The sequence below is a fragment of the Oryx dammah genome, unplaced genomic scaffold (assembly GCF_014754425.2).
Source record: "Oryx dammah isolate SB20612 unplaced genomic scaffold, SCBI_Odam_1.1 HiC_scaffold_5, whole genome shotgun sequence".
Lineage (NCBI taxonomy): Eukaryota > Metazoa > Chordata > Mammalia > Artiodactyla > Bovidae > Oryx > Oryx dammah.
Window position 1 is genome coordinate 48863953 of NW_024070189.1, and position 27649 is coordinate 48891601.

General features: G+C 50.4%; 1 protein-coding gene and 1 non-coding gene across 3 annotated transcripts in view; both read right to left on the minus strand.

Annotated features, from left to right (window-relative positions):
- The window catches only part of PPARGC1B (PPARG coactivator 1 beta), a 121133-nt gene that overhangs the window by 18505 nt on the left and 74979 nt on the right, over positions 1-27649 (minus strand). Inside the window, exons 2-8 of one of the 2 annotated variants that reach the window (XM_040239586.1) lie at positions 17279-17452; positions 15945-16031; positions 9577-9789; positions 5534-5650; positions 2510-3638; positions 1549-1585; positions 958-1031 (exon numbers count right to left, since the gene is read on the minus strand). In XM_040239586.1, the coding sequence (XP_040095520.1) occupies positions 958-1031; positions 1549-1585; positions 2510-3638; positions 5534-5650; positions 9577-9789; positions 15945-16031; positions 17279-17452 (1831 nt within the window). The remainder of the gene's footprint in view (positions 1-957; positions 1032-1548; positions 1586-2509; positions 3639-5533; positions 5651-9576; positions 9790-15944; positions 16032-17278; positions 17453-27649) is intronic. The other variant, XM_040239587.1, reaches the window with a different exon arrangement.
- TRNAE-UUC lies at positions 25481-25554 on the minus strand. Its single transcript has one exon. It is a non-coding gene; the product is annotated as a tRNA-Glu (tRNA).

The following is a 27649-nucleotide window of genomic DNA, read 5'->3' on the forward strand; positions in this document are numbered from 1 at the left end:
GGAATTGGCATGTGATGAAATCCATTTGCCATCCCTTCTGTAGCCTCGCAGAAGCCTCCAGGTTATCTGAGATCTCTCTTCCTGCTCCACATTGCATCATTCCACAAGCCCTCCCAAATGGTCATCCCAAATACCTCTGAAGTCTCCCAGGGTACAGAGGTGGCAGGCACCACAGGCCAAAACCTCTCATCTGGATTTGACCACCACAGTGACCTTAGGTGGTCCTGCAACTGACCTGAGCCTTCACCCTCCCCCAGGTACCAGAGGGAACTTGCCAAAATGCCAGCAATCTCTTCCTTTCTGGGGCTCCTTGGAGCCTTGAGGATCTACGTGAACCCCTTCAGCCCGACATTCCTCTCAGCCTTTGATGTTTCCTCTTGCCTGGCCCTCCAGCACTACCATGGCCTGGCTCCTCCGATGCACCTGTACCTCCGCTTTTCTGTGCCTTTTTGCTCATGCCAGTTCTGCTGCCAAGAACACCCTTCTGTTGTGTTTTTGTCTCCTCCACCTCTACCACTCTGCAAACGCAGCTAAAATGCCTGCTGCTCTGGGTACACTTGCATCTTCTCAGGCCACGTTCTGCCCCTCCCCATGCTGTCCCTTCCTCTATGCTCCCAGAGCTCTTGCAAGGTCTTTGGAACAAGCCCATATCAAACAATACTTGTCATGGTGCGAGTCTGTTTCCCACATAGGGCTGCGGGCTGCTTCAGGGGAAGACGTGTCTCATGCATCTCTCTCTCTCTCTCTCTTTTTTTTTTTAACATCAGTTCATGTGCTAACTGTTGGCAGCCAAACAGCTGAGCCTGGGTCTTGACTCTCCTTATAACTCTCTCAATGGGAATCTCAAGATCCAGCGTAGCCTGTGCAGTGGTGGCAAGGAGGGCTTGTTGGGGTACCCCCTTACTCCCTGAGGTGCTTCTTCCCCAAGGGCACCTCCCCGTTGAGCCCCTAGCTTACCTGCCGTGCCACAGAGCTCTACCGTCAAGGTCTGCTCGAAGCTCTTCTTGCCAAAAGGAGGGTCACCAGTGGGGCTGGAGGACAGGAAGGAAAGACGCCAGTCAGTATCAGGTTCCACCTCCTCGAGCACGCCAGGAGGGCAAGGGCACACTGTGACAGATCCTGCTTCTGTAGCCCACGGAAGTGAAGCTGGGGGAGAATTTGCAGGAGAATCTCCATCCTGGCTGTTAGAGGAATTAAAAGCTATACAGCTTTTAGGAGACACGGGAGATATCTGAGGGAGGTGGAGACGGGACAATCATTGTCAGACTTATTTTACAATGGAACAGCTGAGGCCCAGAGAGGAGGCACTTGCCCAAAGCCACAGCACTGTCAGCTTTTCCCCATGAAATTCTCCATCTCCTTGGCCTGCAGAGACCAGCTTCTAAAACCAAACTGCCTACCAAGGAAACCCAGCTCCTGAGAACCCCACATGGTAATGAGGGCAGGGGTATGTGGGGACAGGATCAGACTCAGGGGCCAATGAGCCACCCTACACCCAACCAGAAAAGGTCTCATGGAATAATAAGTTAGCAATTTCCAGAAATCTACCTTTGCGACAAGGCCAGCATGAGGCACCTGGGAGAATCTGAAAAGAAGAGAAAACAGAAAAATAAGATTCTTCAACATGGCATTGCTAGAGAGGATGTTTCGCTCTGAACTGCATCAGTACCAAGCACAGCTTCTTTCAGGCATGTGACCCAAAAGCCTCTGCCATTTTTAGGGACAAGCAGGAACAGCTCAAAACCTTCATTCCCCCAGACACAGCAGACAGTTACAGCGCGCAGGGCTACTGCTTTTGCAGCGTTGATGGGTACTAGGGCGACCCCTTATGGCCAATCAGTATAGCGCGCGTGGTGAAGCATTCCCGCTTCCAAGGCCAGTATCTGTGGGCTCAGCCCCAAAGAGATGCAGGACTAACTAGTTGACTAACCATTAGACACCTCTGTGCCTTTCTTCCATGTCTTAAAACAGGAATTACAACAGCACCCACCACACAGGTTTCCTATGAGGATCAATGGGGATAATCGGCATAAATCATAGAACAAGCCTGGCAGAGCAAGTGTCAAATAGATGACTGCTGTATTATTATCCTCACTCTTGTTACGATTTAAAATTCAACCTCATTGTGGAGCTGAATTTAGAGACTCACACTGTCCATCACATTGTTACCCAGGAAGTCTTCTTTAGAGGATTTATCACAATTTGTAATTAGTTTCCTTTCTTGCTCACTTTATGACTGCCAGTCTCCCCCACTGATATACAAGCCCCCCAAGAACGTGGGTATTTTGTTCCTTGTTCATTAAGGATGCCTGGCCCACGCATGATGAGAAACTCAGAGATGCTCAGGTAACTCCTGAAGGTCTGCCCAGCTAAGCCCATTATACAGGAAGGAAAGTTGAGAGCCAGAGAGGGAGAGGGGTCTGCCCAACCCGGGGCTCCTGGCTCCAGTGCAGTGGGGTCAGCCACACCTCAGCCCCGCCCCCTCTCTTGGACCACCGACTCCGACTACCTCTGGAAGAGAGCCGCAGGCAACTGGGGTCCTCGTCTGTGTCCCCACACCCGCTCTCACAGGGGCTCTCCAGAGCTAGGATCTGGGGTCCCCGCAGGAGCGGCTGGTCTTGGCCACTGTCCTCATCCGTGGGGCTACCAGGCTCCCTCTCCACGTCATAGGCTTCAGGGGCCATGCGCGAGGGCAGAGGCCCCTGGGGCTCTGCAGGGACCATGGGCTCATCGGTGAACGTCAGCCAGGGGCCGAGCTCAGGGTTCAGTCTCCTGGAACGCCGCACAGGGCACACGGAGCTCTCTGGCTTCCTCCCCAGCTTGGTCCATGGCAGGCCACGCCCTGGCCTTTTCCGGCCCCATTCCTCCTCGTCCTCTTCCTCTTTTTCTTCTTCTTCCCCCTCCTCTTCCTCCTCCTCTTCCTCCTCCGGCTGCAGCCTGGCCGACCGGCTGATGTGCCCTTTTACCTGCAGCCGCAGCGGGCGCAGGCTGGGTCTGGGCCCTGAACTCTTGGGTGAAGGTGAGACCCTCACCTCCTCCACAGGGCCCAGGTGGCTGGTGGAGGCCTGGCTGTCCTTGGGCCGGGGCCGGGGAGTGAGGGAGGCATAGACAGGTGTGGCCAGGCGGTAGGGTTTGCTGACATCGCAGAGGACATCTTGAGCCAGAAGTTCCCTCAGGATGGAGAACTCGGTCCAGGCGGCTTTGGCAGGGCGCGGGGACCGAGGCCGGGGTCTGACCTGCTTGGCGGGGCTGCTGCTGGGCTGGGGAACTGGCTCTGGGGCCTGTGCGGGCAGCTTCCTCTGTGGGAGGCAGTAGGTGTGCATGTAGCCAATGAGTTGCACCATGGCCTGCAGGTCCTCCTGGGAAGCCTGGGCGCTGGGGTCTGTCCTGCCCAGCGCTGGTGAGTCCCCGGGAGAGGCTGGAGCCAGCTGGGGGCTTGGGCAGTCCTTGCCCACCTCCTCATCCTCCTTGGTGGGGAGCCGGGGACTCAAGGATGGTGGTGGCTGCAGGCCTCTATCCGGGGAGAGGGCTTTAGCCCGGGGGCAGGATGGTGCCGAGGTGAGGTGCTTGTGTAGCTCCGTGCAGCTCCGGCTCTGAGGGTGCGGTGTGGGGGCCTTCCTGTCTTGGGGGCCATCCATCTGGAGAGGGAAAGAGGCCAGAATGAGGGAGACCCGCACGGCTTCTTCCCGCTGCCCACAACTGCACCACTGGCCAGGCCCAGCCTGTCTCTCCAGGATGATCATGCCGGGTTTCATTGCTCCATCCCCAGCTTCCAGCACAGAACCCGGCACTTGGCAGAGCTCAGGGGATGAGAATGAAGGAACGGCCAGCCTCCTAACAGGGACCCCAGCCATGGATCCCGCCCTTTCCAGGTTTACCGCCAAAGCCCTGTTCTGACTACCCTGCTCCCCTGCGTGGAGCCCTCGGTGAGAGCGCCAAGAAGTACATTAGTGGCTGCTTGGGGCAGAGCGTGGGAACAAGGACTGACTGTAAATAGAGACACTGGGGATCTTCCTGGGAGGATGGAAATGTTCTAAAACTGGATTGTGGTCATGGCTGTACAACTCTGTAAGTTTATGAAAAATCACTGAATCTTACTTTTAAAACAGGTGCCTTTTATGGTATGTAAGTGGCACCTTCATAAAACTCTTTAAAAGAAAAAAAAAAAAAATCCAGTAGCTTTCCAGTGCCCATGTAGTAAAGGGGAAGCCCCTGGCCAGGGGTGCTCTGCAACGTGGCCCCAGCCAACTGCCCTCTCCAGACTTATCTGCCTTCACTTGTCTACACAGGGGCTCCACCCCAGAGCAACCGTCTCTCTGCTGAGGCCAGGCCGGCTGTCCTGCTGTCTCTCATGCCCCCTCCCCCAGCAATGCTTCCGAACCTCCCAGAGGGCAGGCTGGCTCACAGAGGGGCTTAGCTGCCTCCTCTTTGACAAAATGGAACATGAGGGATGGCCCTCTCTTTTGGGAGGCCAGCCAGGACAAGTAGGGAGGGAGCACAGGGAGAGGGTCCACCCTCCTCCCCTGCCTTCGGGGAGACCAGGAGGGGACAGGCTCCTACACGGAACCACGATCTGAGAAAGATGCTATCCTGAGTCTGCCTGGAGGGGTGGGACTGTCTGCAGCAGTCCGTGGCAACAGTGTCTGGGAACAAGAGGAAGGGCCGGGTGCAGGCTCTGAGTAACAAGAACACTGGGAAGTCACCTTGGAAACCCCTCCTTGGAGGTCTCAGAAGATGGAGCCCAAGAAGGGAAAAGGATTTGCTTCCCTCCTGGGTGTTCACGATGGCGCTTTCAGCTCTGATGCGCCCCACTCCCAGGAGAATTTCAAACTCCTCCTTGTGGTCTCCATGGTACCAACAAAGATATTATGCTGGGTTCTGTCACCTCATTAGAATAAGCTTCCTGAGGGCAGGCCACAGCCTCCTTGTCCCCGCTGTAACTCAACATCTAAGACTGCCTGGAACACTGAGGGTGAGTTGGCTTTTTTTTTTTTTTAATATTTATTTATTTGGCTGCGCTGGGTTTTAGTTGAGGCATGTGGGATCTAGTTCCTTGACCAGATTGAATCTGGGCTCCCTGCATTGGGAGTGTGGACTCTTAGCCACTGGACCACCAGGGAAGTCCCTACAGTTGAAAATTTCCACACAGTGGAAAATTCACATGTGACTGATAGTCACTCCTCAGTACCCACGGCTCCTCTGCATCTATGGATTCAATGAACTCAGATCCTGCAGTCCTGTAATATCTACTACTGACAAAAATCCACGAAGAAGTGGCCCTATGCAGTTCAGACCCATGTACTTCAAGGTCAACTGGACATGAAAAAGTCCAGAGCTCTTTCTAGAACCCCAGACCAGCTTAGGTTTCAAGTAGTGTCCAGCACATCAGCAACAAGGGTTGTGTGAGGAACAAAGAGCGAACTGTGAATGTATTGAACTTGATGGCCTCTAACAAGAGTGGAAGGGTGCATCCCCTGCCCAGAGACCCTCCTGGAGGAGTCCTGGGTGGGTTTGGGGGCATGTGTAGACATACCTTGACACAAGGCCGCTGATTTCTGGACCTGAGGCCTGCCTGGCGCCATGCAGTCCCTTCCTTCTGGCTATCGGAGGTTGAGGTTGGGTAGGATGTGGCAAGAAGGAGTTTCTGCAGCTGCGGGAGGAGCAAATGGGAGAAGCCAGGGCTGAGCTACAGCCAGAGACACAGGGAAGCACATCTTAGGGAGAAGCCCGGCCCGGAGCCAACCCCCCCAGGACTGACCACACTCTGACCCCATCATCATGGGAGCATGGAAGAACACAGGAAGGGCACTTAATGGCCTAGAATACATTAAGTACAGAAAGCAGGTTGTGTAGCAATGCCAAACAGACACAAGTATCCCAGTAAAATGTAAAGTCCTTTGCAGAGTGAATAACCCAAGAGAAATATCTATAATCTTCAGAAACCCAAACAGATCTCGGGTGATGTCTACCCATGCTACCATTGAAATGTGATGCACACACGTGATTGGGACACTCTACGTACACCTGTAGTACATACACGCACACACAGTCTGGATGGTGAGGTCCCACAATGTTTCTTTGGTGTCGGATTTTAGCTGATTTTCCTTTGTTCTTTTTGTTTAATCATATTGTTTAGAAAATGGATTCCTTACCTTAAACAAGTAATACCTGGAAATGGTGAAAAATACACATGCCACAAATACTAACGGGCAGACAGTGGGGAGCTAGTCTCCCTCCTGTCCAAGGTCCCAGAGGCAACTGCTATTAACCACCTTCTTGTGACCCTTTCCTGAGGTGGGACTCAGAACTATACACACACACAATACAGCACTGTATACATGCACACATCACCTCCAACCAAGCCAGCTGTTTTCACACAAGTGGAAGCATCCTAAGCTGATGCTTATCTGGCTTTTCTAATTTTTCTATAAAAGTTGATAAGCTTTTCACACTTCTACACCCAGAGGAAAGGTGCTCAGTGTATTCCAGCCAACAAAGCAGGGAGCTGAGCGCACCTGGGGGTTTCGCCGGTGATCCTACCACAGCCAAAGTTGAGAACAAGTCAGGAAGCACAAGCGGTTTTTGTTGTAGCACTGAGTGTTTCCTCAGGAGACGTGACCCCCCAGGGGGATTGCCAAGGGCCAGGGAACCACAGAAAAGGCCACTCCCACTGCCCTAGGAGCTGGAGGAGCCACACGACCCTACCGAGACCCCCAAACCAGCATGTGCATGTCTGGACAGGAAAAGATGGTCATACCAGAGCAAGGGACCTGGTTCTAACCCAGTTCAACCCAACTCACTGTGAGACCTTGGGTGAGTCCTTTTCTTTTCCTGGCCTTGCTTTCTCCAAGGTTGTGAGTGTGCATGGATGTGTGTGTGCATGTGAGTGTGTAAAACAGGAGCAGGCAGACTAAATAATTGGGTCTTTTTTGATTCAGGGGTCCCTGTAAGAATACGAGAGAAGCTGCTAACCTCAGAAAACACACACCTATGCAGAGGTCCATGGGTTCTGCAGGTGGACTCTCTGGGACCCAGGACTCCAGGTTAAGAATTAGTATAAATGCTCAGGGCCTTTCTGGAACTATGTTGGAATGTGGGGAGTCTAGATGGCAAGTCTGTTTCCTGTGTGCCTAGCATAGTGCCTGAAAGAGTACAGCAAGGCATGAGAGGGAACAACCAACTGGTGACCAGCAGGGGTCGCTCTCTACCTCTCTACTCAGGTGTGGTCCCTCTGCAGAGTCCTATACAGAATTCCTCTTGTTACTACTACAACTATTACTACTGGGCTTCCCAGGTGGTGCAGTAGGAAAGAATCCACCTGGCATGCAGAAGACGCAAGAGATGTAGGTTTGATCCCTGGGTTGGGATGATCCCCTGGAGAAGGAAATAGCAACCCAATCCAGTATTCTTGCCTGGAAAATTCCGTGGACAGAGGTGCCTGGTGGGCTATATAGTCCATGGGGTCACAAAGAGTCAGACGTGACTGAGCAACTGAGCAGACACATGCTCACACACACAAAGTATTACTACCACTAATCCTGGGCTTCCCTGGTGGCTCAGCTGGTAAAGAACCTGCCTGAAGTGCAGGAGACCTGGGTTCGATCTCTGGGTTGGGAAGATCTCCTGGAGAAGGGAACAGTTACCCACTCCAGTGTTCTGGCCTGGAAAATTCCATGGACTGTATAGTCCACGGGGTAGAAAAGAGTCGGGCATGACCAAGTGTCTTTCACTTTCACTTTTCACCTTTCACTACTACTACTACTATTAACACCATGGCCGATGGTTGTGACTATCACTTAGATAGCATTTATTGAGTTTCTTTGTACCAAGCAGTGTTCTAAGTGCTTTACGTGTACATATTATCTGCTGTACTCCTCCCAACCGCCTTTGAGATAAGCACTACTATTAACCCCACCTTACAGACCAGGAAGCTGAGTCAGGGAGAGGCACAAGAGCATTCACTGGTGGGGCTGAGATTCAAACCCAGGAGGTCTGATTAAACACACTGACCCTCATTAGCAGGAGCCAAAATGTGGGACTGAACACACTCTTGAGTCTGGCATGCATAGGTGTTTATTAAATGTCCCACACCGCTTTGGGGAACATGAAGTCAGCAGGAGAGAGGGAAAGCAGTCCTGGAGTAGGAATCAGAAGACCTGGGCTCTAGCCCTTGCTGGCACACCGACTTGTGTGATCCTGTGATCCTGGGAGAGGCCCTCGCCTCACTGGGCCTCAGTTTCCCCAGAGGTGCACTTTATGATCACCAAGGGCCTGTCCAGCTCTAACTCTCCACGACCGCAGATCCCTGCCACCTCCAACAAGGCCCTGACTTTCCAGCTAAGTCTTGCTAGCTCTAGGAGTGCCAGTGATGAGGTAAGGAGCCCCAGACAGATGAGCTGGACTTTGCAAGCCTGTACATCTGGGGTTCTGGCACCTTTAGCCTGCGAAAAGAGCAACTGCTTTTGGCAACTTCTGGAATCCCTTTGGAATCTGAAAAGGCTGAGACCTTCTCCCCAGAAACCTGCAATACCACGTGTACATTTCTACATTCCACGTTGATTCATGTAGCATTTAACTTTTGCTGGTCAGAGTATGAACCGGTCCAACCTCTTTGGAGGTCAGGCTGGAAGTACTTGTCTAAACTGAAAAACCACATACATTAAGACCCAGGAATTTCTTTTCTAGGAGTGGATCCTCTTCCTCCTGGTGAAGGACACAGTCTAAAGCAATGGAACAATAAAGGAGTTGAAACAATTCATATATCCACCAACCAGAGGATTAGTTAAAGAAGTTATGGTACCTTCTTATGAGGGAACACTGTGCAGTTGAAAAAAAGGATAAAACAGAACTACCTCTGTTCATCTAAAAGTTTCCATGCCACACAATTCACTGAGAAAAGCAAGGTTTAGGCTGTGTGTGATGGAGGCTCCTTTTTGTCGTTAAAAAAAAAAAAGTAGAAGAGAAAAGTCACACAACAGATCAGTAACCATGGTTACATCTGGGGAAAGAGAAAGCCATTATGAGTTGGGTAAGGAGGTTATGCTTTTAACTCTCCATACTTCCTGCTTGCATTTTTCACTGTGTGTATATGTGTAAAAAAGTGAAAGTGAAAGTCAGTTGTTCAGTCATGTCCAACTCTTTGCAACCCCATGGGCTGTAGCCGCCAGGCTCCGTCTATGGGGATTCTCCAGGCAAGAATACTGGAGTGGGTTGCCATTCCCTTCCCTTCTCCAGGGGATCTTCTCGACCTAGGGATCGAACCCAGGCCTCCCATATTGCAGGCAGATTCTCTACCGTCTGAACCACCAAGGGTGTGTGGAAAATATTTGCACTTAATTTCAAGGTTTAACACACATTTAGGGTAAATCCATGAAATCCCAAAGGGCCTACAGAGTCGCAGGTTAAGCCCAGGGAGGCTGCACACCACCAGTCCAGGCTGTCTGCCCTGAACCCTTCCCGGTAATGCACAGAGATCCCTGCTGGACCTAGAGCTGGTTTCCCTGCACCCACCACCTCTACAACCACACACCACATCTCGGGCCACCACCATCACTTCGGTTGGAAACAGATGCTCACCAGCGAGAGCTCGTCCACCTCAGGGGCTGAGGCAGGGGGCCCCTCCGGAGAGGGGCTGGGGGGCGCAGAGGAGGGGACGGGTGATGCAGAAGCACAAGAGGGTGTGTCTCCATCATCCAGGGCTGGCAAGGCAGCCAGACTCACATCCTCAGGCATGTCATCCAAGGTTTTGGTGAGCGCTGCCAGGAGGGCCTCATTCTCATTGTCGATTATCTGCAGTGAGCAGAGAGGCAGAGAGGGGACACGGTTAGGCAATGCCTTGGGCTCAGCGACTTTGGGTAGAAATCTGCTCTGTACCTGCAGCTGCACCACCTCCGCCATCAGCCTTCCGCCAAACCTGCTCAGATCTTCCCAGTTTCCTTGGAAAGCAGATGCCCAAGAAATGTGCTACGGACTCTAAGAATCAGAGATTTTCAAGCAGGCAGCAGGTAGTAACAGAAAGGGCCTTGGCTTGGGCTCACTTGCTAATCAGGGGACACCCATCCCTTCCTCCAAGGACAGTCACTTCATACCGCAGCCCCCTGTGTCCAAACTCCTGGACAGAGTACTGAGGCTGGTCTATGCCACTGGCAGCCCCAGGTCAGCCTCTCTGATCCTGGGGCCCAGACAGCTGGTGGAAAGACTGGAAGCTTCAAGGTTCGACCGTGACATTGACGAGCAGAGCAACAGGACAGCTGCAATGCCCCGGTGGGCTCCCAGGGCCTGCAGCCTCATTCACTCATGGACGGGCAGGGTGGTTAGTGTGGTGGCTAGGAGCTTGGGATCTGGAGCTGGGGTGGATCCCAGATCTCACATTTACCAGCTATAACAACAGGACCTACTTCACAAGGCTATCGTCAAGGACTGAGTAAATACATGTAAGATGCTTGGAAAACCGTGCCTGGCACAGAACAAGCACTCCTCACTAGCACTACCGTCACCACCACGGTTGCTGCTGCGATGACTCCCGCTACAAGGATGATGATGGTGACAGTGAAGGTGACACAGTGGTGGGGGTGATGGTGACGATGGCTGTGGCGGGGGCAACTCCTGCCCTCCCCTCCCCCGTCTCCTAACACATATGTACTAGTGCTCTGTGCTTGGCGATGACTGGAGACTGTGATACAGACTGGTAGCTCATGGAGTTTACCCCTCCAGTGGAGAAAAGGGTTAAACAAGGAAACAAAACTAGATCATTTCAGAGAGTGAGAAAGCCTGGGGAAAAAAAATAAAAGGAAGCTGGGATGCAGAATACGAATGCAGTAAAGATTTATCGGCTATTTACAGCAGTCAAAGAAGGCTGCTCTGAGCAGCTAATACTGAAACTCAGGCTTGAAAGATGAGAAGGTACCAGCCAGGCAAAGAGCGGAGGAAAGACAATTCCAGGCAGAGTGAAAACCTAGTGCCGAGACCAGGGACAAAGAGTTTGGCTAATGAAAGAACGAGAAAGGCTTTGTAAACAGTGCCTCAGGTAAACGCCACAATAACCCTTGTTGGGGTGGGGTCGTTGTTCAGTCGCTCAGTCATTTCCAACTCTTTGTGACCCCATGGAGTGCAGTACACCAGGCTTCCCTGTTCTTCACCATCTCCCGGAGCTTGCTCAAACTTATGTCCATTGAGCCAGTGATGCCATCCAACCATCTCATCCTCTGTCGTTCCCCTCTCCTCCTGCCCTCAATCTTTCCCAGCATCACAGTCTTTTCTAAGAAGTCGACTCTTCGCATCACGTGGCCAAAGTACTGGGGCTTCAGCTTCAGCATCCGTCCTTCCAGTGAATATTCAGGATTGATTTCCTTTAGGATGGACTGGTTTGATCTCCTTGCAGTCCAACAGACTCTCAAGAATCTTATTCAACACCACAGTTCAAAAGCATCAAGTCTTTGGTGCTCAGCCTTCTTTATGATCCAATTCACACATCCATACATGACTACTGGAAAAACCACAGCTTTGACTATGGACCTTTGTCAGCAAAAAGTCCACTATCATATTAGATGGTGACTGCAGCCATGAAATTAACAGATGCTTGCTCCTTGGAAGAAAAGCTATGAAAAACCTAGATAGCATAAAAAAAGGGGGGTTGGGGTACTATTCTAATTGCCATTTTGCATTTGAGGAAACTGAGCCCATGGAGGTTGACCAACATGCCCTGGGTACATTTAATTCATCCACACAGCAAATCCGGGGCAGAGATGGGCCTGACACAGAGCACAGCACACACAGATGAACTGACAGGCTTCCTTCCCTGATGTCTCAGATCTCTGACACGAGGGTCAGCACGCACACTCCCAGCTCACCAGCCCTGCACGGAGATCACCCTGCCTCCAGGTGAGGCACTGAGCGTCCCACTCAGTAAAGCCCAGCTACTGGGCTTGTTCTGGCAGGAGGCCTGTCTGTCACATGATGTCTTAACCAGCGCTCTTTCCCATCCCAGGTCAAGCTGTTTATCCTTTCTTCAGGAAGTTCATCTGAAATACATATCCCGTGACGGCCTTTTGGCTGCACTAAATCTGTTTCAGGCCTTGCAGCCAGAGCAGCAGCTGAGTAACTCAAAGGGGGACATGGGGAGAAGAGAACAAATGTGGTTGTGACTTTGCAAGACAGCTAAGAATAAAAGAAAGGTCAAAGGAAGGTTTCAGGTTAGCCTGACCCGGGCCCCCAGGATGGAGGTCCAAGGGCAGGTCCAGGAATTCCGATTCAGGAATGCAACAGAGCTCAAGAGGCAGCCCCAATCCCCATCCACAGGCCGGACCCCAAACCTGTGTTTCCAGAGCAATCTGTCTAGCCTGATGGGGAGTTAAGATCTTGGACATGGGGCTCAAGGACCACTCTTGGGGTTGACTGGGGGCCACTCTACCACTGACAGGGTGACCTTAGGTAAGTCATTTCCCGTTTCTAAGCCTTGAAGCTTTGGGGGAAGACCTGGTCCCCAGTCAGTTTCTCTCCAAGGGTTACTAGGGAGGCCAGTCTGGAGGCAGCCACACAAGGGCTCTGTGAATTGTTCCTCAGCCTAGCTCAGTGCCTGGGGCATGGGAGGCTCCAGGCAGATTTGATGAGTGGAAGAATGAGTGAACCAAAAATGAACTCTGACCACTGGGGAGATTAGAGTCTCAAAGAACCCGTTCCAGAGGGAAGTGATTCACAGGTCATTCAGTGTCATCGGCACTGGAAGGAAGGAGGGGTCCGGCTTTCACAGCCAGAGGAAAAAGGCCCAGAGATATTCTGAATTATCACAAGTATCAGAGCTGGAAGGGCCCGTGGGGGTCACACAGTGACCAGGGAAGTCAACCATGCAGCTTGTGTGCTCCCGGGTCCCATCTCTCATGCCCCCACCCAGTGTTCCTTCCATGCCCTTTCTTAACACAACCCTCCAGGCAACACTGGATCATCTGGGTTGGAACTCACAGGGAAGCCTATTTGCCATTCTTTTTTGGGGTGGGGGGATGAAGGTCCGGGAGATACTTGTCAAGATTGCACAGCAAGTTGGGAGGTGGGTAGGGAGGATGGTCAAGGACTTACTAGGTACTCGGCATGGTGCTGAAATGAATACTAGATGGTAGAGAGTGCCAAGGAGCCCCAACAGGTTAGGCAAAAACAAAATGACTAACAGAAGGCCTTCCCATTCTGTCCTCAGCCCTCCCTTAGCAGGTCCAGCTTGGAACAGCCAGGCGGGGCTGGGGGTCCTGACCCCAGCTGGGAAAAGAGTCCGACCCTGCCCTCAGCATGGTCCCACCAGCACCCAAGGATAATACATCACAGGGAGCCGGGCCGCCCCTCTCCTCTTCCCAGGCCCATTAGCTCAGCTCTCCCAGCTCTGCTTAGAAATGGAGTGCAAATTAATGGAGAGTTAATCAGCTGAGGAAGGGATATTAATAGGCTCGGCCCCACCCCCAATCTTCCTGAGGGCTCTGAGGCTGGAGAAAAAGGAACCTGCAAGAAACCAGAGGGAGCACCTTCATGCTGAGCACCTGGAGGGGCCCGAGGGAAAGACAACAGAACAGAGTTCAGACTCCCAGGGCCAGAAGAACACTCAGGGATTGCCCCCATTCACTGGGGCGCAGGAAACCCAGGAAGTCAGTTTCCCTTCCTTTTTTCTGGGGGTCTAAAAGGACCCAGTGGCTCTCTCTCTATAACAGATTAAGGACCGCTGATCTAATCTGTGCTCTTTCCTCATTTCTCACCCAGGGAAACTGAGGCCCAACAAGGAGGAGCTACTAGCCCAAGGCCACACAGCACATGGTGACAAAACCAAACGCTTGCCTCCATCAGAAATATTCACTAAGTTTAGCCTACTGTGGTCCTGGCCCCAGCACTCTGGGCACACAAACAGAAGGCACTGTCCCTGCCTCTAGGGCAGTTGTCAGCTCTTGTAAGGATAGCTGTTCTCCACTCTCCCAGTCTGTTTCCATAGCAATGGTGCCACCTGACTTGTGAGAACACGGCTCTGACTCAAGGCAGCATGCCTACACGACTGCCACTGGTCAAATGAGGACTCTGTCCCAGTCAGTGGCTGGGGCATATTAGAACCTCTGGGCTCTGAATTCCAGCTCAAGGACTCTGGAATGGGTCATGTCTGGTCCTTGGCAGGAAAGAAAACATTGCAATCAGTTTCTTCATTCAACACCTATGACCAACTCTTTTCAATTCAATGTGCAAGGGCCTCACAGGAGAACAAAATACTGCTTGCCCTCAGGGAGCTTGAATTCTGAAGGTCACATGCATGCACAGGATGGGAGCCCAGAGAGGAAGTGACTGACCACCTGCCTTAGGAAGAGCTAACATGAGAGCTGGGTGTTGAAGGATGTTTTCATAGAAATGTTTTTTAAGCCCAAAGAAAGTGCCGGTCTCTGTGCACAGCCTGGGAGCATGACAATTTACAGTGCTGTATCAGCCCCCAAGCTCCAGGGTGGGGAGGGGACTGGGGAGGAATCAGGCACTGATCACGTAATCACCCTTGCAGAGGGGAACCGGGGTGTGATGGGTGGTGCAGGTTATGGAATGCAGGGCATGAAGGGGAGAGAGGCAGGGTACGCAGAGCTCCACCACAGTCCTGACCATCTCTGAAGATTCTTCTGCCTTCCTTGCTGTGCAAACAGCCCAAAGGCCACACCAGGCTGACTTGTGTCTGAGGCCATTTCATGCACATAGTAGGCTCCTGGCCGGAGCTTACTAGTGGGTCTGGCCAGTCTCTGAGTAGGCGGGGCCTGTACAGTTTAGGTGGGGATGGTCTTTAAGTTGCTAAGCGAAAGTCACTCAGTTGTATCCAACTCTTTGAGACCCCATGGACTATAACAGTCCATGAATTCTCCAGGCCAGAATACTTGCGTGGGTAGCCTTTCCCTTCTCCAGGGGATCTTCCCAACTGAGGGATCCAACCCAGGTCTCTCACGTTGCAGGTGGATTCTTTACCAGCTGAGCCACAAGGTAAGCCCAAGAACACTGGAGTGGGTAGCCTATCCCTTCTCCCAGGAAGAGGATCTTCCCGACCCAGGAATTGAACCAGGGTCTTCTGCATTGCAGGTGGATTCTTTACCAACTGAGCTATCAGGGATGGTCTTTAGGCAGCATCCAATCCCTCTTGCTCATCAGTTCTCTATAACCTGAAACTGTTTCCTGGAAGTTGGCCCCACTCTGAGGGAGGGAATAGCAGAGGGCAGTTTACCCCATTGTTGTGAGAAAGAATAGAGGAGCCAGAACCAGAGCCCAGTCCTGCTGATCCTCATACAACAGCGAGGGGGTTGGGTTCCTGCATTAGAGTAAACACACTGACCCTTCCTAACTGTGTGGCCTTAGGCGAGTTACTTAACCTCTCTAAGCATCACTTTTCTCATCTGTAAAATGGGTTACTTATAATTTTTTTACTGATAGGTTAGAATAATCTTGGGGAAAATCTAACTTCTTCCCTGGTGGCTCAGATGGTAAAGAATTTGCTTGCAACGCAAGAGTCCCAGATTCTATTCCTGGGTCAGGAAGTTCCCATGGAGAAGGGTATGGCAACCCACTCTAGCATTCTTGCCTGGAGAATTCAATGGACAGAGGTGGGTTACAGACCACGGGGTTGCAGAGTCAGACACAGCTGAGTGGCTATCATTTTTACTAATATGACCCAGAAGAGCATGCATAATCTGGCCCCTGCCTGGCCCATCTCCACGCCCCATTTCCTGACACTTTCCCTTTAGCTACTGCCCTCCAGCTCTTTGGTTCCCCAACACAGCAAGCCTTCCTGCTTCCTGGCTCTGGGATCATCATGAGGCTCCTTTGTCCTCCTTCAGCGGAAGCATCTCCTCTTAGAAAGCACCTTCCTGACCACTCAGTTTCTTCAGACGCTCCTCATTCCAGGTTTATTCTTATTGTGCTATGTCCCTAGTGACCACTGTTTGTCTATGTATTACCTGATCTAGGGTCAGTCTTCCCTCTAGACCGTAGAGTCCACTGTTGAATGCCGTGTCTGACACACATAGGGAGCTCCATAAACATTTCTAGAAGGAATGATACAATTTGTCAGGAGAATTATTTGAGATGATGCTCTTGGCACACTGACTTGGCACATGGTATGTTATTATTGTTATTGCTATTATTATTATTATATTGTCAGACAGGCACAGGGAGATATGCGTTCTTCCTCCAATGTTTATAGAGGAGCATATTTCAAGGGAAGAATAATAACTCCAAATGTACTCCTCACCCAGTTCCAACTTGGTCAATCTTATTTCACCTATTACTCTCCATGCTGCACACTCACACATGCAAATGCAGGCAGGGATTGCTTTATTCTGAAGCAAATCCCAGATATCACATTATCCCACATTAGAGGCCTTCTTAAAGGAGACATGCCTCCAAGACTGTGGGGCTCACAGGGGAAGAGGCATAGATATGAACTGCAGGTCCTGGCATTGCTTCTTCTTAAAGGCCCTCTCTGGGAAGGGGGGAGGGAGGTCAAGAAGGAGAGAATATATATATATATATATATATAAATAATTATGACCGATTTGCATTGCTGTACAGCAGAAATCAATACAACACGGTAAAGCAATTATCCTCCAATTAAAAAAATTTTTAAGTAAAAATAAAGAAAAAATAAATAAAGAACCTCTAGGTACCAATGGAAATATGGAGATAAATACACTCCTGTCTGAGAGGTGTTAATAAAATTAAGTGAGTGAATATACACACACAGGGACAGTCCTGCCACAGAGAATGGGAGTCAGTCCCATTATGGTGTCAGCCATTATGGCGTCAGCATGGTTATAAAGCTCTGGCTTAGGAGGCAGGCAAACTGGGTTTCAATCTAGTTCAGCTACTGACAAGCTAAATCACCCTAGGCATGTAGCTAAACTTCTCCAAGCCTCAGTTTCCTCATCTGTAAAATGGGGAGATAATCTCACTTGCTTCACAGAGTGGGAATGAGAGTTCAGTGCGATCATTCAAGGAAGGGAGGAACTCGCTCTGGCTCACAGAGAGACTCAGTTCTGACTCGGGGCATGGAGAAAGTATCTCTTCCCAGTCCCCACTTCCCAGAGGCGATAACACTGCCTCTGAGAGGGCGAGAGCTGACCAAGACCAAGGGCAGACCCAGGACAACAGACAGGGTCCCAGTAGCTGCAGTGGGTGAAGAGACTTCTTTGCGTGTGCAAGTGGAGAAGAAGGTGACTCAGGGCAGAGCCAGGCTTTCAGGGGCAGAGAGAGGCACGGTGAGGCAGACGGTGGTGAGGCTCGGAAGGCGTACCTGGAAGAGCTCCAAGTCGTCAGGGCTGTAGTCGCTGGGGTCGGCTTCAGAGATCTCTGGGCACCACTGCAGCTCCTCAAAGCAGGTGGCTGAGTCAAAGTCGTTGGCATCCAGCTGGGAGAGGTCGAGCTCGGGAAAGTCAGCACAGAGTGGTTCCTCCCCAGATCCCCCACCCTGAGGAGACAGGTAGAAAGGAGTGGGTCAGAGCTGAGCCTGGCTAGACCCAAGAAGGGACCCTCCTACTTAGGATGCTGCCAGTCTGAACCCTTGACTACCTTTGTCTAGGGCCTGATTTTGCCAAGTGACCAAGAAATGAAAAGATCTACCTCATCCTCTTGCAACTGTTGAACCTACCAGGAAGGAGGTCAGGCTGTAGCATTACAAATGCCCCTGCCTGCTATATCTTCCCTTCTCTTCCACACTCCTATACACCCCTCAAAGCCCTGCCCACATAGGACCTCTTTCTCTTCCCAGAAATGTTTGGTTGAAAACTTGATTACAACCTGTAAATAGAGATCTCCTCCTTTCTATAACTGTTCCCATTTGAAAGGGGATTTCTAGAAGGCAACAATCCTTCTATATGAATAATGAAACAACAAAAAGCAAGAACTGACATCATTGAGTGATTGCTGCATTCTAGAAAAACACTCACCCAGGTTCCCAGAAATAACTGTCATGTCTAAAAGGGTAGAAGATCACCCATCAGCAGACAATAGGTAAGTAAAACTATAACCATCTATACCATGGAATATTACAGTGCTGTTGAAAAGAATAAGGGCATTATGTATGTTATCATATCATACATACATATCATGTTAAATCTAAACTGCAGAACATCGGCAGGTAGAATACTATCCCACATGTGTAAAAAGAATGAGACAGACTCAAGCCACACACTGTTCATGATAATATATATGAGAATACAGTGCCAATACATAGAAGGTCTAGAAGGCCATAAAGGGTAGGTGGGGTAGAAGAGAGTCAGGAAGGACCCGGTGCCAGCACTGACTAACCCGGTGCTTCTCAGAGTGTGGTCCCAGGACAGCAGGGGCAGCACCACCTGGGAACCTGATGGAAACAATGCAGATTCTCAGCCTAACCCACGACAGACCCAGAAAGCCATCACTTTCTCACTCTGGTCTCCCAGGTTTAATAGTTACGAAGGGACTTCCCTGGGGATCCAGTGGGTAAGACCCCAAGCTTCCAACGCAAGGAATTAAGATCCTGCATGCCACTGGGAGCAACCAAGAAATTTAAAAATTAAATTAAAAAAAAGTTACCAATAGAAAGGTGCCTTGCAGATTCAGAAACAGCCTGAGTTGGGGGAGGCTGACACAGAAACAGGATACCAGACACTGGGGTCCAGCGTCTATAAATCACAATCCCCATGTACCAGCTGTGATACCTTGGGCAAGTCCCTTCACCTCTTTGAAGCTCAACTATCTCATCTGTAAAATGGGACAATAACACCTGCCTCATACAGTTTATATTAAATGAGGCAATGCTATAACTTGGCTTGGTAAGTGCTCAATAAATGGCAGCAGAAAGGAATGGCGACAAATTTTTAAAAATAATATAAAACAGCAGAGTTTCATGGCAGGCAGAGATGGGTGGAACTTCCTTCGAGAACAGAAAGAGGCCTGCATGACACTGAAGAGAAATAGGTTTTATCCAGGCCTTTTCCTTAATTGTTACCACTTACTAGGCCTCATAAATTATGAATAAATGTATATTATTAGCTCAACTTGACACAGGAAAAAGGCTTTTATCTGAATTTGGGTCAAATGTCTTAATTGGCATTTTGCAAGAATCCTGTACACCCAGGCAGCAGCAAGTCTGGTTCTCGCAAGCAGCCAGTCCCTGCTTTCAGGCCAGGTAGCACATGCCCAGAGAGCGCAACTCCAGGGACACTCCCAACCATGCCTGCCCTCTATCTGCCTGGTCTTCCTCCAAGCCACATGTGTTCAGCACTCATGGGAACTAAGCCCTGTGTCACTCGGTGAGGATTCTCAGCCGCCCCTGGGGCTGCCTCCTCCTCCCCTACTGAGTTGGCTCATGGGGGTATAGTGGTCTTGCATGTTCAAAACAGACGTTTGGTTTGTTTCCAGTTTTTGGCTGTGATGAACAAGCCTACAGTACTTGTGTACAAGGCTTTGCGTGATAAAGACTCACACATCATATGATTTTCTCTCTCTTGGGTGAATATCTAGGAGTGGAATTGCTTGCTCATATGGTAAGTGTCTGTGCATGCCTGCTCAGTTGTGTATGACTCTTTGCAACCGTATGGACTACAGCCCGCCAGGCTCCTCATCCATGGAATTCTCCAGCAAGAGTACCAGAGTGGGTTGCTATTCCCTTCTCCAAAGCATCGGCGAACCTTGATAAAAGCTACCCGAAAAACTGCTTTCCAGTGTCAATGTGCCATTGCATACTCCCATAGGCTGTATGGAAGTTCCTGTTGTTCCAGGCCCTCACTAGCACTTGGTTTTGTCAGTATTTAAATGAGCCATGCATGATAGCAGGGTCTGCAAACATTATATTAAATGCTACTATGAGACAGGCCCTGTGATGTTTAAGACTCCATGCGTTCCTTTATGATTTGCCATCTCAGTGGGAAAAGAAAACACATACATATTTCATTACAGATTGTGTTAGTGCCACAACGGAAACAAACCAGGTGCAAGGATGGAGGACAAGAGAGGGAAGGGAATCTACTTCCTGGAGAAGCCAACGTCTAGTTTGAGACGTGAAGGAGGAGCCAGGCAGTTGAAGATGTGGAGAAGGTTTCAGCCAGAGATCCAGGTGGGGACCAAGCCTAGAGTGTCGGGCACTGCCCACAGGCCAGTGAGGCTGCAGCTCAGCCCTGGAGTAAGGGGACGGAGAGGATGGCTTCAGAGAGGCAGAGGAGGCCAGCTCAGGTAGGAACTCGATGGACTGGGGTCTTATGCCAAGTGTGATGAGGGTGGAGGCACTAGTGGTAAAGAACCCGCCTGCCAATGCAGGTGACATGAGAGATGCGGGGGTTCAATCCCAGGGTTGGGAAGACATCCTGGAGGAGGGCATGGCAACCCACTCCAGTATTCTTGCCTGGAGAATCCCCATGGACAGAGGAGCCTGGGGGGCTACAGTCCATAGGGTTGCAAAGGGTCGGACACAACTTAGGTGACTTAGCACACAAGCATGCAAGTGGTGGGGGTGGGGCCAGTGTAGAAGCAAGCAGATGGGCTAGGCTGACTAGCATCCAGTAGAGGCTCGGGCAGGAGGGCTGGGAGGACCGAGGCCCTTCACTGAGGGCCTGTGGAGCAGGAGGAAAGGCCAAAAGCAGAGACACAAAGATGCTGGGCAACTGGCAGCTCGCTGGCCAGCAAAGCCCCCACCTGAAAGTTCTCTGGGGAGCTCTTTCTTTATATATTCCAGAATCAGCCCATCCTAGTAACTCAGAGCAGCTACCTCTGTAAGACTTGCTTCTTGAATCTTATAAACAACTTTTAAATCAGAGTTCCAGAATTCCAGATCAGCAAGGAACCAGCTGCCCCAAGAGGTTGTCCATGCAGGTCTTTGTGGACAATTCAGGAGACCCCTTCCAGAACCAGATATGGTATGTGTGCACAATGCATGTGTGTGCAAGGAATTCAGACTGAACCTCTGAACCTCTTAACCTTTCATAGACACAGCTAAGAACTTCTGACTCGCCTTCACTTGGCACCTATGGAAACTGAGGTCCAAGGAGGATAATGGATTAGCTCAGGGCCATCCAATGAGTATCCTTCCTATGAAAGCCATGCCGCTGCCTTTACAAAATGCCATCAAGTGGCCATGACCACTGCACTTACTGATCTACAGAGCAGCTCGACACACTCAAAGTGTACCTAGGACATAAAATAAAGAAATCTCAGCTTCGCGGCCTTGTCGATTAGGGCTGAGGCCACTCTCTGGCTAAAAACCATTAAGCGTCGCATTAATAGTGATTTCTCTGGCCCTCTCCATATTTAGAGAGGCTTTTGGAGGGGTGCCTCAGGTGACTAAAGGGCCTCTAAAGCGGCCGGCTCCTGTAGGCCCCACTCACAGAATGGTGGGGGCAGCGGCATCAGAGCACAGGCTAGGCCACTATGACTGAGTGCTTTCTATACACCGTGGGTCAGGCCAAGTGCTTCATCTGCATTCTCTCACTGGATTCCTCTAACAACACTGCAGGGCAGGTGTCACTGACCCCTTGTTACCACTAACCAAGAAACTCGGAGATCCCGTCACCTGTATTGGTCTGCCAGGGCTGCCGTAAGAGAGCACCACAAACTGCGTGGCTCAAACAACAGAAATATTTTGCCTCCACGTTCTGGAGGCCGGAAGCCTGAGATCGACATGCTGGCAGGGGTGGTGCCTTCCAAGGCCTCTCTTGTTGGCGAGTGGATGGCATCTTCTCCCTGTGTCTCTCTTCCCATCATCTTCCTCCTACACATGCCATGCTCTTTGTCCAAATTTCCCTAGATTGGGCCCACCCTGATGACCTCATTTTAACTCGATGACCTCTGTACTAGAGACCCTATCTCCAGATAAGGTCACATTTTGAGGTAATGGGGATTAGGAGGCCAACATATCTTCAAATGGAAGATGCAGTTCAACCCTTAGCACCCAGGGTCCCAGAAACGTAAAGCTGAGATTCCAACCCTGGGTGTCCTGGCTCCCTACACAGCCTGTGCCATGGTCTGACATCCTACTTCTGAGGGTGAGAAGGAACTTTTAAAGCCATTTCCTCCCATTTATGGGCTTTCCTGGTGGCACAGTGGTAAAGAATCCTCCTACCAATCAGGAGCCACAGGAGACGCAGGTTTGATCCCTGGCTCAGGAAGATACCCTGGAGGAGGAAACAGCAATCCACTCCAGTACTCTTGCCTGGAGAATCCTGTGGACAGGGGAGTCTGGCAGGCTACAGTCCTTAGGGTTGCAAAGAGTCGGACACGACTTAGCAGCTAAGCACACATGCATGCATTCCCATTTATGGATGGGGAGACAGAGCTTTGGGAAAAGTCTGAGAAAGACCCAAGTCACAGGGTGAGTTTGCAGCTGAGCAGGGACAGGCCTGGGGCCACACATGCTGCGTTGTGTGCTGGCCCCAGGCACACAGCCCCCTGTGGTCCCCACCACAAGTCTGCCTACACCACTGCGGCAGGAACACCTCTGGCTGTCGCATCATCTGCACCCATTCCTCCAGCAACATCACACCCCGTATCTAAGCAGGCTATGGCTGCCTGGGAGATAAACACCCCTGGCAATGGATTAATGGTGCTTCGTCCAGGTTCACATAAGTGCCTTCATTGGAAGCTTGTGCATCTTGTCAGAAATCGATTCCCTGTTTAAGAAAGAATGCCTCTGCAGGAAAAATTGGTGGCTCCACTTTCCAGACTACAATCAGCAAATCGCCTAGCTTAGTGCGCCTGGCCCAGAGCACATTCTCAGTTATACCTGGTGGAAGGAAGTGGGAGAGGGGGAGGGGCAGCTGCCCTGGCAGAACCTGGGTGCTGGGCCTGCCCGCAGTCACCATGCATCCTTCAGTGGGTCGCCTCCTCTCTTGGGTTCTCACTGCCCCCTCTGGAAAAGAGAATATCAAACACACAGACTCTATGGACCCATCGTGCTCAAGCGGTTGATACAATTTTGTACTTATCTAGTTTCTGTGATCCACATAGACTTTGAGATGAAGGCAGAATAAATAAACAAAAGTTATGGAGGGGGAAACAAAGGTACAAGGAAGGTCTGTAGTAACATGGAAAGAGGCCCAGACAAGAAGGACAAAGGGCTAAGCCTGGCTTGGTTACCAACACTCATCCTTTGAGGTCAGGCCCTAAATCTTCTATCTAGCCTCAGTCTCTATCAACAGTATGGGGATAATAAAAGAGTCCTACTTCACAATGTTCTTACAAAGATAAAACAACACAGGTCAGACTCAGGTCTGCCCTGTGTCAGATACCCAGTGAAAGGTGGTCCCAGATATAGCATTTACGGTTGACATTCAAGTGACACTCACAGCTATAACCTCATCGATACCTTCCCAAGAGGCAGGAAAGTAGGCAGTGGTCAACGTTCCCACTGCACTGATGGGGAGAGCAGGGCCTCTCAGAGGGTCAGTGCTTCAGGAACTTGTCTCCTGACCCATCCCCTCAGTCCTAAACCTGTTGATGCCCTCAACCCTATCTTCCTTCAGCTTGCACCAGCCCCAACTCCAGTGCTACCATGGCTCGTGGTTTCCCTTGGAGGACGGTCTTGCCCTAACAGACAGACCACACTGGCTCTCTCTGGGCCTCATACACTTCTTGACCGCCATCCTGGATGCCCTAAGCACTGCCCTACTGCCCGCTTGGAGCCTCCTTCACTGACAAAGTTGTATTTGATGGTCTCAGGCAAGTGTTCCCTTTTAAATGATTGGGCATGAGATCTATTAGGGGTGCACGTATCTAGCACTGGGCTCAACTTTCCTGCCTCCCTAACCATGGCAGATACCACTAACCAAACACGGCTCTACCTCTCAATGAGCCCCAAGCATTTGCAACGAGGAGCCTTCATGGCCACCGCTAACCCATTAGACCCAGCCTGGTCTAGACCTATGAGCCTACGCCTCTATTTGCCTTCTAGGAAGGGAGGGAAGTAAGTATGCATGAAGTCCCCACAGAGTCATTTCACTTTAAAGATGTTTTCCTTTTTCTCCTCCCCACGTCTGCTATTTGGCTGGCCTCCCACCCATTCCCCTTCCTAATGTGGCAGCCCACTGATATTCCTTGGGGACATCATCTCTCCTCCCAACCCAGTTGGTCCAGGTGAGTATAGTCTGGCCAATTTAAAGGGTTTCATCCAGTGATGACGGCAACTGGTTCACAGCAGTGGTTCAGGGTGACTACCAGGAATGTGCTGGAGCATTTGGACAAGGGTGCCTAGCTGCTTGAATGTAATTCTGGAGACACTGAGAGACATTTTTGCATCTGCCTGAGAATGAAGCCAGCACAAGGAATGCAGAGTCAAGAAGCAAAGAGAGATGTATTCCTGAGAAAACAGTGTAAACACTTGGATCCAGCTGTGCCTGAAGCCAGTCTAGTCCCTGTTTTTCACAAATATGTGAGTAAATAAGTTCCCTCTCCAGATTAGGTGCCAACTGGAGTTTATCATCTATCAGTGAAAAAGTTATAATTGATTCATCTCTCTTACAACCAAAAGAAAAAAAAAATCTAATCTTCCCACTGTCTTCCAAATTAGTACAAAACTCCTAAAGATGCTTCTAGGAGAATAGTAGGAAAAGTAAATGATTTTTAGACCACAAAGAAATACTACCAGCCTCCTCTGAGATAAGACTCAGGAGTCATAGACACAAAATTAAGCTCCAGGAAGAATAAGTAGAAAATGCAGGAGCTCTGAGCCAGCCTAAAAGAAAAAAATATTCTGAGCTTAAAGATAAATCAGACCATTGAAAGGATCTTTTACCTAGACACTCAAGGCTAAGTGTCTCAAAACATCATGGAGCCCCTTTCCACGCAAAAGCGTCAGTCCCAGTTTGCCAAGCACAAACTCAGTGATGTTCAGCCCTTTTCAACCAGGTCCCAACCCCCAGCCACACAGCTGCCCACTCAGGGCTTAGTGTAAGATTTGATGGAAGATCACCAGATCTGGTGGGAGTGGGTCCTCCAACCCCAGGTGCAGGGCTCAGAACTGGGCTACAAGGTCAGGCCAGACCCAGACAACCAGAGAGGATGACAAGTTAGTTACCAGTGACCTTGAGAAAGCAGCTCTGATTGGTAGGCAGGTGAACAGGATGGAGGAGGGGGGGTCCCTGATATTTCAAAGCGCCAATCAGCCCTGGGTCAGTTACCTTAGGACGCGAGGGAACAGTCAGCTTGGAGCTCCTCAAAGTTTTCATCATTTTGGGCAGTTTTCTGTTACTTGCCATCAAACCTAATCCTAATCAGGCCTTGTCAGGCCTCTGGTACAACAGACACTTCCCTAAGCAACAGGCCAGGTTAATCCACACTCTTCATTCTCTCCTGTAACAACACACATTACTGAAGCCCACGATGCCCCAGTGTCTCAGAGACAGGTCATCTACACACCTGTCTCCAGAGGCTGGGTTGTTTGTTCAATGTCGGTTGTGTTTTCTCCCAAACACAACTATAATTACAGACTTTTTTGTTTTTGCCGTGCATGGGGCATGTGGGATCCTAGTTCCCAGACCAGGGATCAAACCTGTGCCCTCTGCAGTGAAAGTGCAGAGTCCTAACCACTGGACCACCAGGGGATTCCAATCATTGCTGCTGCTAAGTCGCTTCAGTCGTTTCCAACTGTGTGAGACCCCATAGACGGCAGCCCACCAGGCTCCCCTGTCGCTGGGATTCTCCAGGCAAGAACACTAGAGGGGGTTGCCATTTCCTTCTCCAATGCATGAAAGTGAAAAGTGAAAGTGAAGTCCGATCTTCACGACCCCATGGACTGCAACCTACCATTGTAATGATTCCAATCATTACAAATTTTATTATTATTTTTTAATATTTGTTTATTTGGCCACACTGCACAGCTTGCAGTTCCCCAACTGGGGGGTCAAACTCAGTCCCATAGCAGTGGAAATTTGCAGTCCTAATCACTGGACCACCAAGGAATTCTGATAATTACAAACTTTAATGAACTGGTTCATCAAGAGAAAATATGAGGTAAGAGAAGAGACTGTAATAGAAACTAAGTTGAAGGCTATGGAAGGAGTCAATAAAGTTGAGCTGTTTTTGTGGGGGGTTTTTTCCTTTAAAAAAACAAAACAAAACACAAAAACCCTGCTGTCAAATTATGTGTGGGTGAATTAATAGTAGAAGATTAGGAAGACATTGGCAAGAATCTGAAGAACTCTGCACTTAGATTGCTTGACGGGAGTCTAAATTCTTAATCCAGCTGAGTGCATCCCCAGTCTGGAAATAGGAGTCCTGGCAGTGTGGGTGTGGACTAGGCAGGAGAGAGCTTGGGATTGCAGTGCCAGCAGCACCAGCAGTCCCAGAGCAAAGACTGGCAATAATGAATGCACATGCCATATGGCTTCATTAAACAACCATGGTAGGCATTAGGTTTTATGGTTTTGTGCTTCCACTGACTTTGTTTGAGGAATTCCCCTCTCTGGCCCTCCACCTACCCCTCCAACCCCCAGCTGTAGTTCCCACTGTTCATCAGATAAGGCGACTATTATACATGGATTGCAGCCTCCATAGCACGGAAAATTAATCCCTACAATGGATTCCCAGATCTGGGGCTTTAGGCACTGGAGGAGCCTAGGGAAACACTTCCAGAGCCAGAAGACTCTTATTTTGCAGATAGGGACACTGAGGCAGAAAGTCTCCTGGGACAGGTGTTATCTTAGTCATATCCTTTCTTCCTCCCTGTTGCCTTCCAGCAGCCCCTTTGCCAACTGAGATCCCTAATATCTCTGAGAGCTGTGCCTGAGCGAGGTGACCTGGGGTGGAGCAGCTCCTGGATGTCCTGGCAGGTGGCTGGCACCGAGGTCTTAGGGGATGCCATCAGTGCCCCACCACCCATTCTGGCACCTGCCAGCCGGCACAGGCTGCCCCTGGCTTGGAAAGGTGGTGTTTTGTTTATTTGAAAAGCGTAAAGTGTGCTCTGTGACACGAGCGGACAAGTGAGTGAGGCTGTTCCAGGGCAGTGCCACTCATACACTGTGTTCCCCTACAATTGCTACCAATTTTCTGCACTTGAATTCAAGGGCCTCTTGAGCTCAAAGGAGAGTGGCAGGAAAAGCGCTTTGTAAACTGCGAAGTGCGCGCAGGTATCCACCTGTCGTTAAGACTGCTTGAAGCGGAGCAGGCCCTGGCTGATCGCCTGCTAGCTGCAGGGCGTCCCCTAGCCTCTTTCCATCTCCAGGGACCGGCCTGCAACACAGAACGGTTGTGTGCCTTGAGTTTCCACCCTGGGGCCTCTGTGCCGGCAGGTCCCTCGGCCTGGGAAGCCTTCTCTTGCTTTCGTCTGTGCACAGCTGGTCCTTCTTATCAGCCCCAGCCCAGATTAAGTGTCCCTCTGAGACGAGCCTTGCTGACCACTGTATCCTGAAGTGGTTGCCAACCTCTCTCCAATCACCTGCTCCAAGTTCCTCAATTAGCACTTTTCTCTCTCTGATGTCCCCCCACCACCTTTGCCGGTTATTTTTTTTAATTGTAGTAAAATATACATAACATTTTAACCATTTTTAACTGGGCAATGGGGTGGCATTAAGTATATTCACACTGTTGTGTAACCACCAGCAGCACCCCTCTCTAGAATTCGTCCCCGTTTTTCATGTAGCTACTTGTATATGTCACCTCCCCCAGCTAGGATTTCCATCTGAGCAGAAGCTTATTCCCC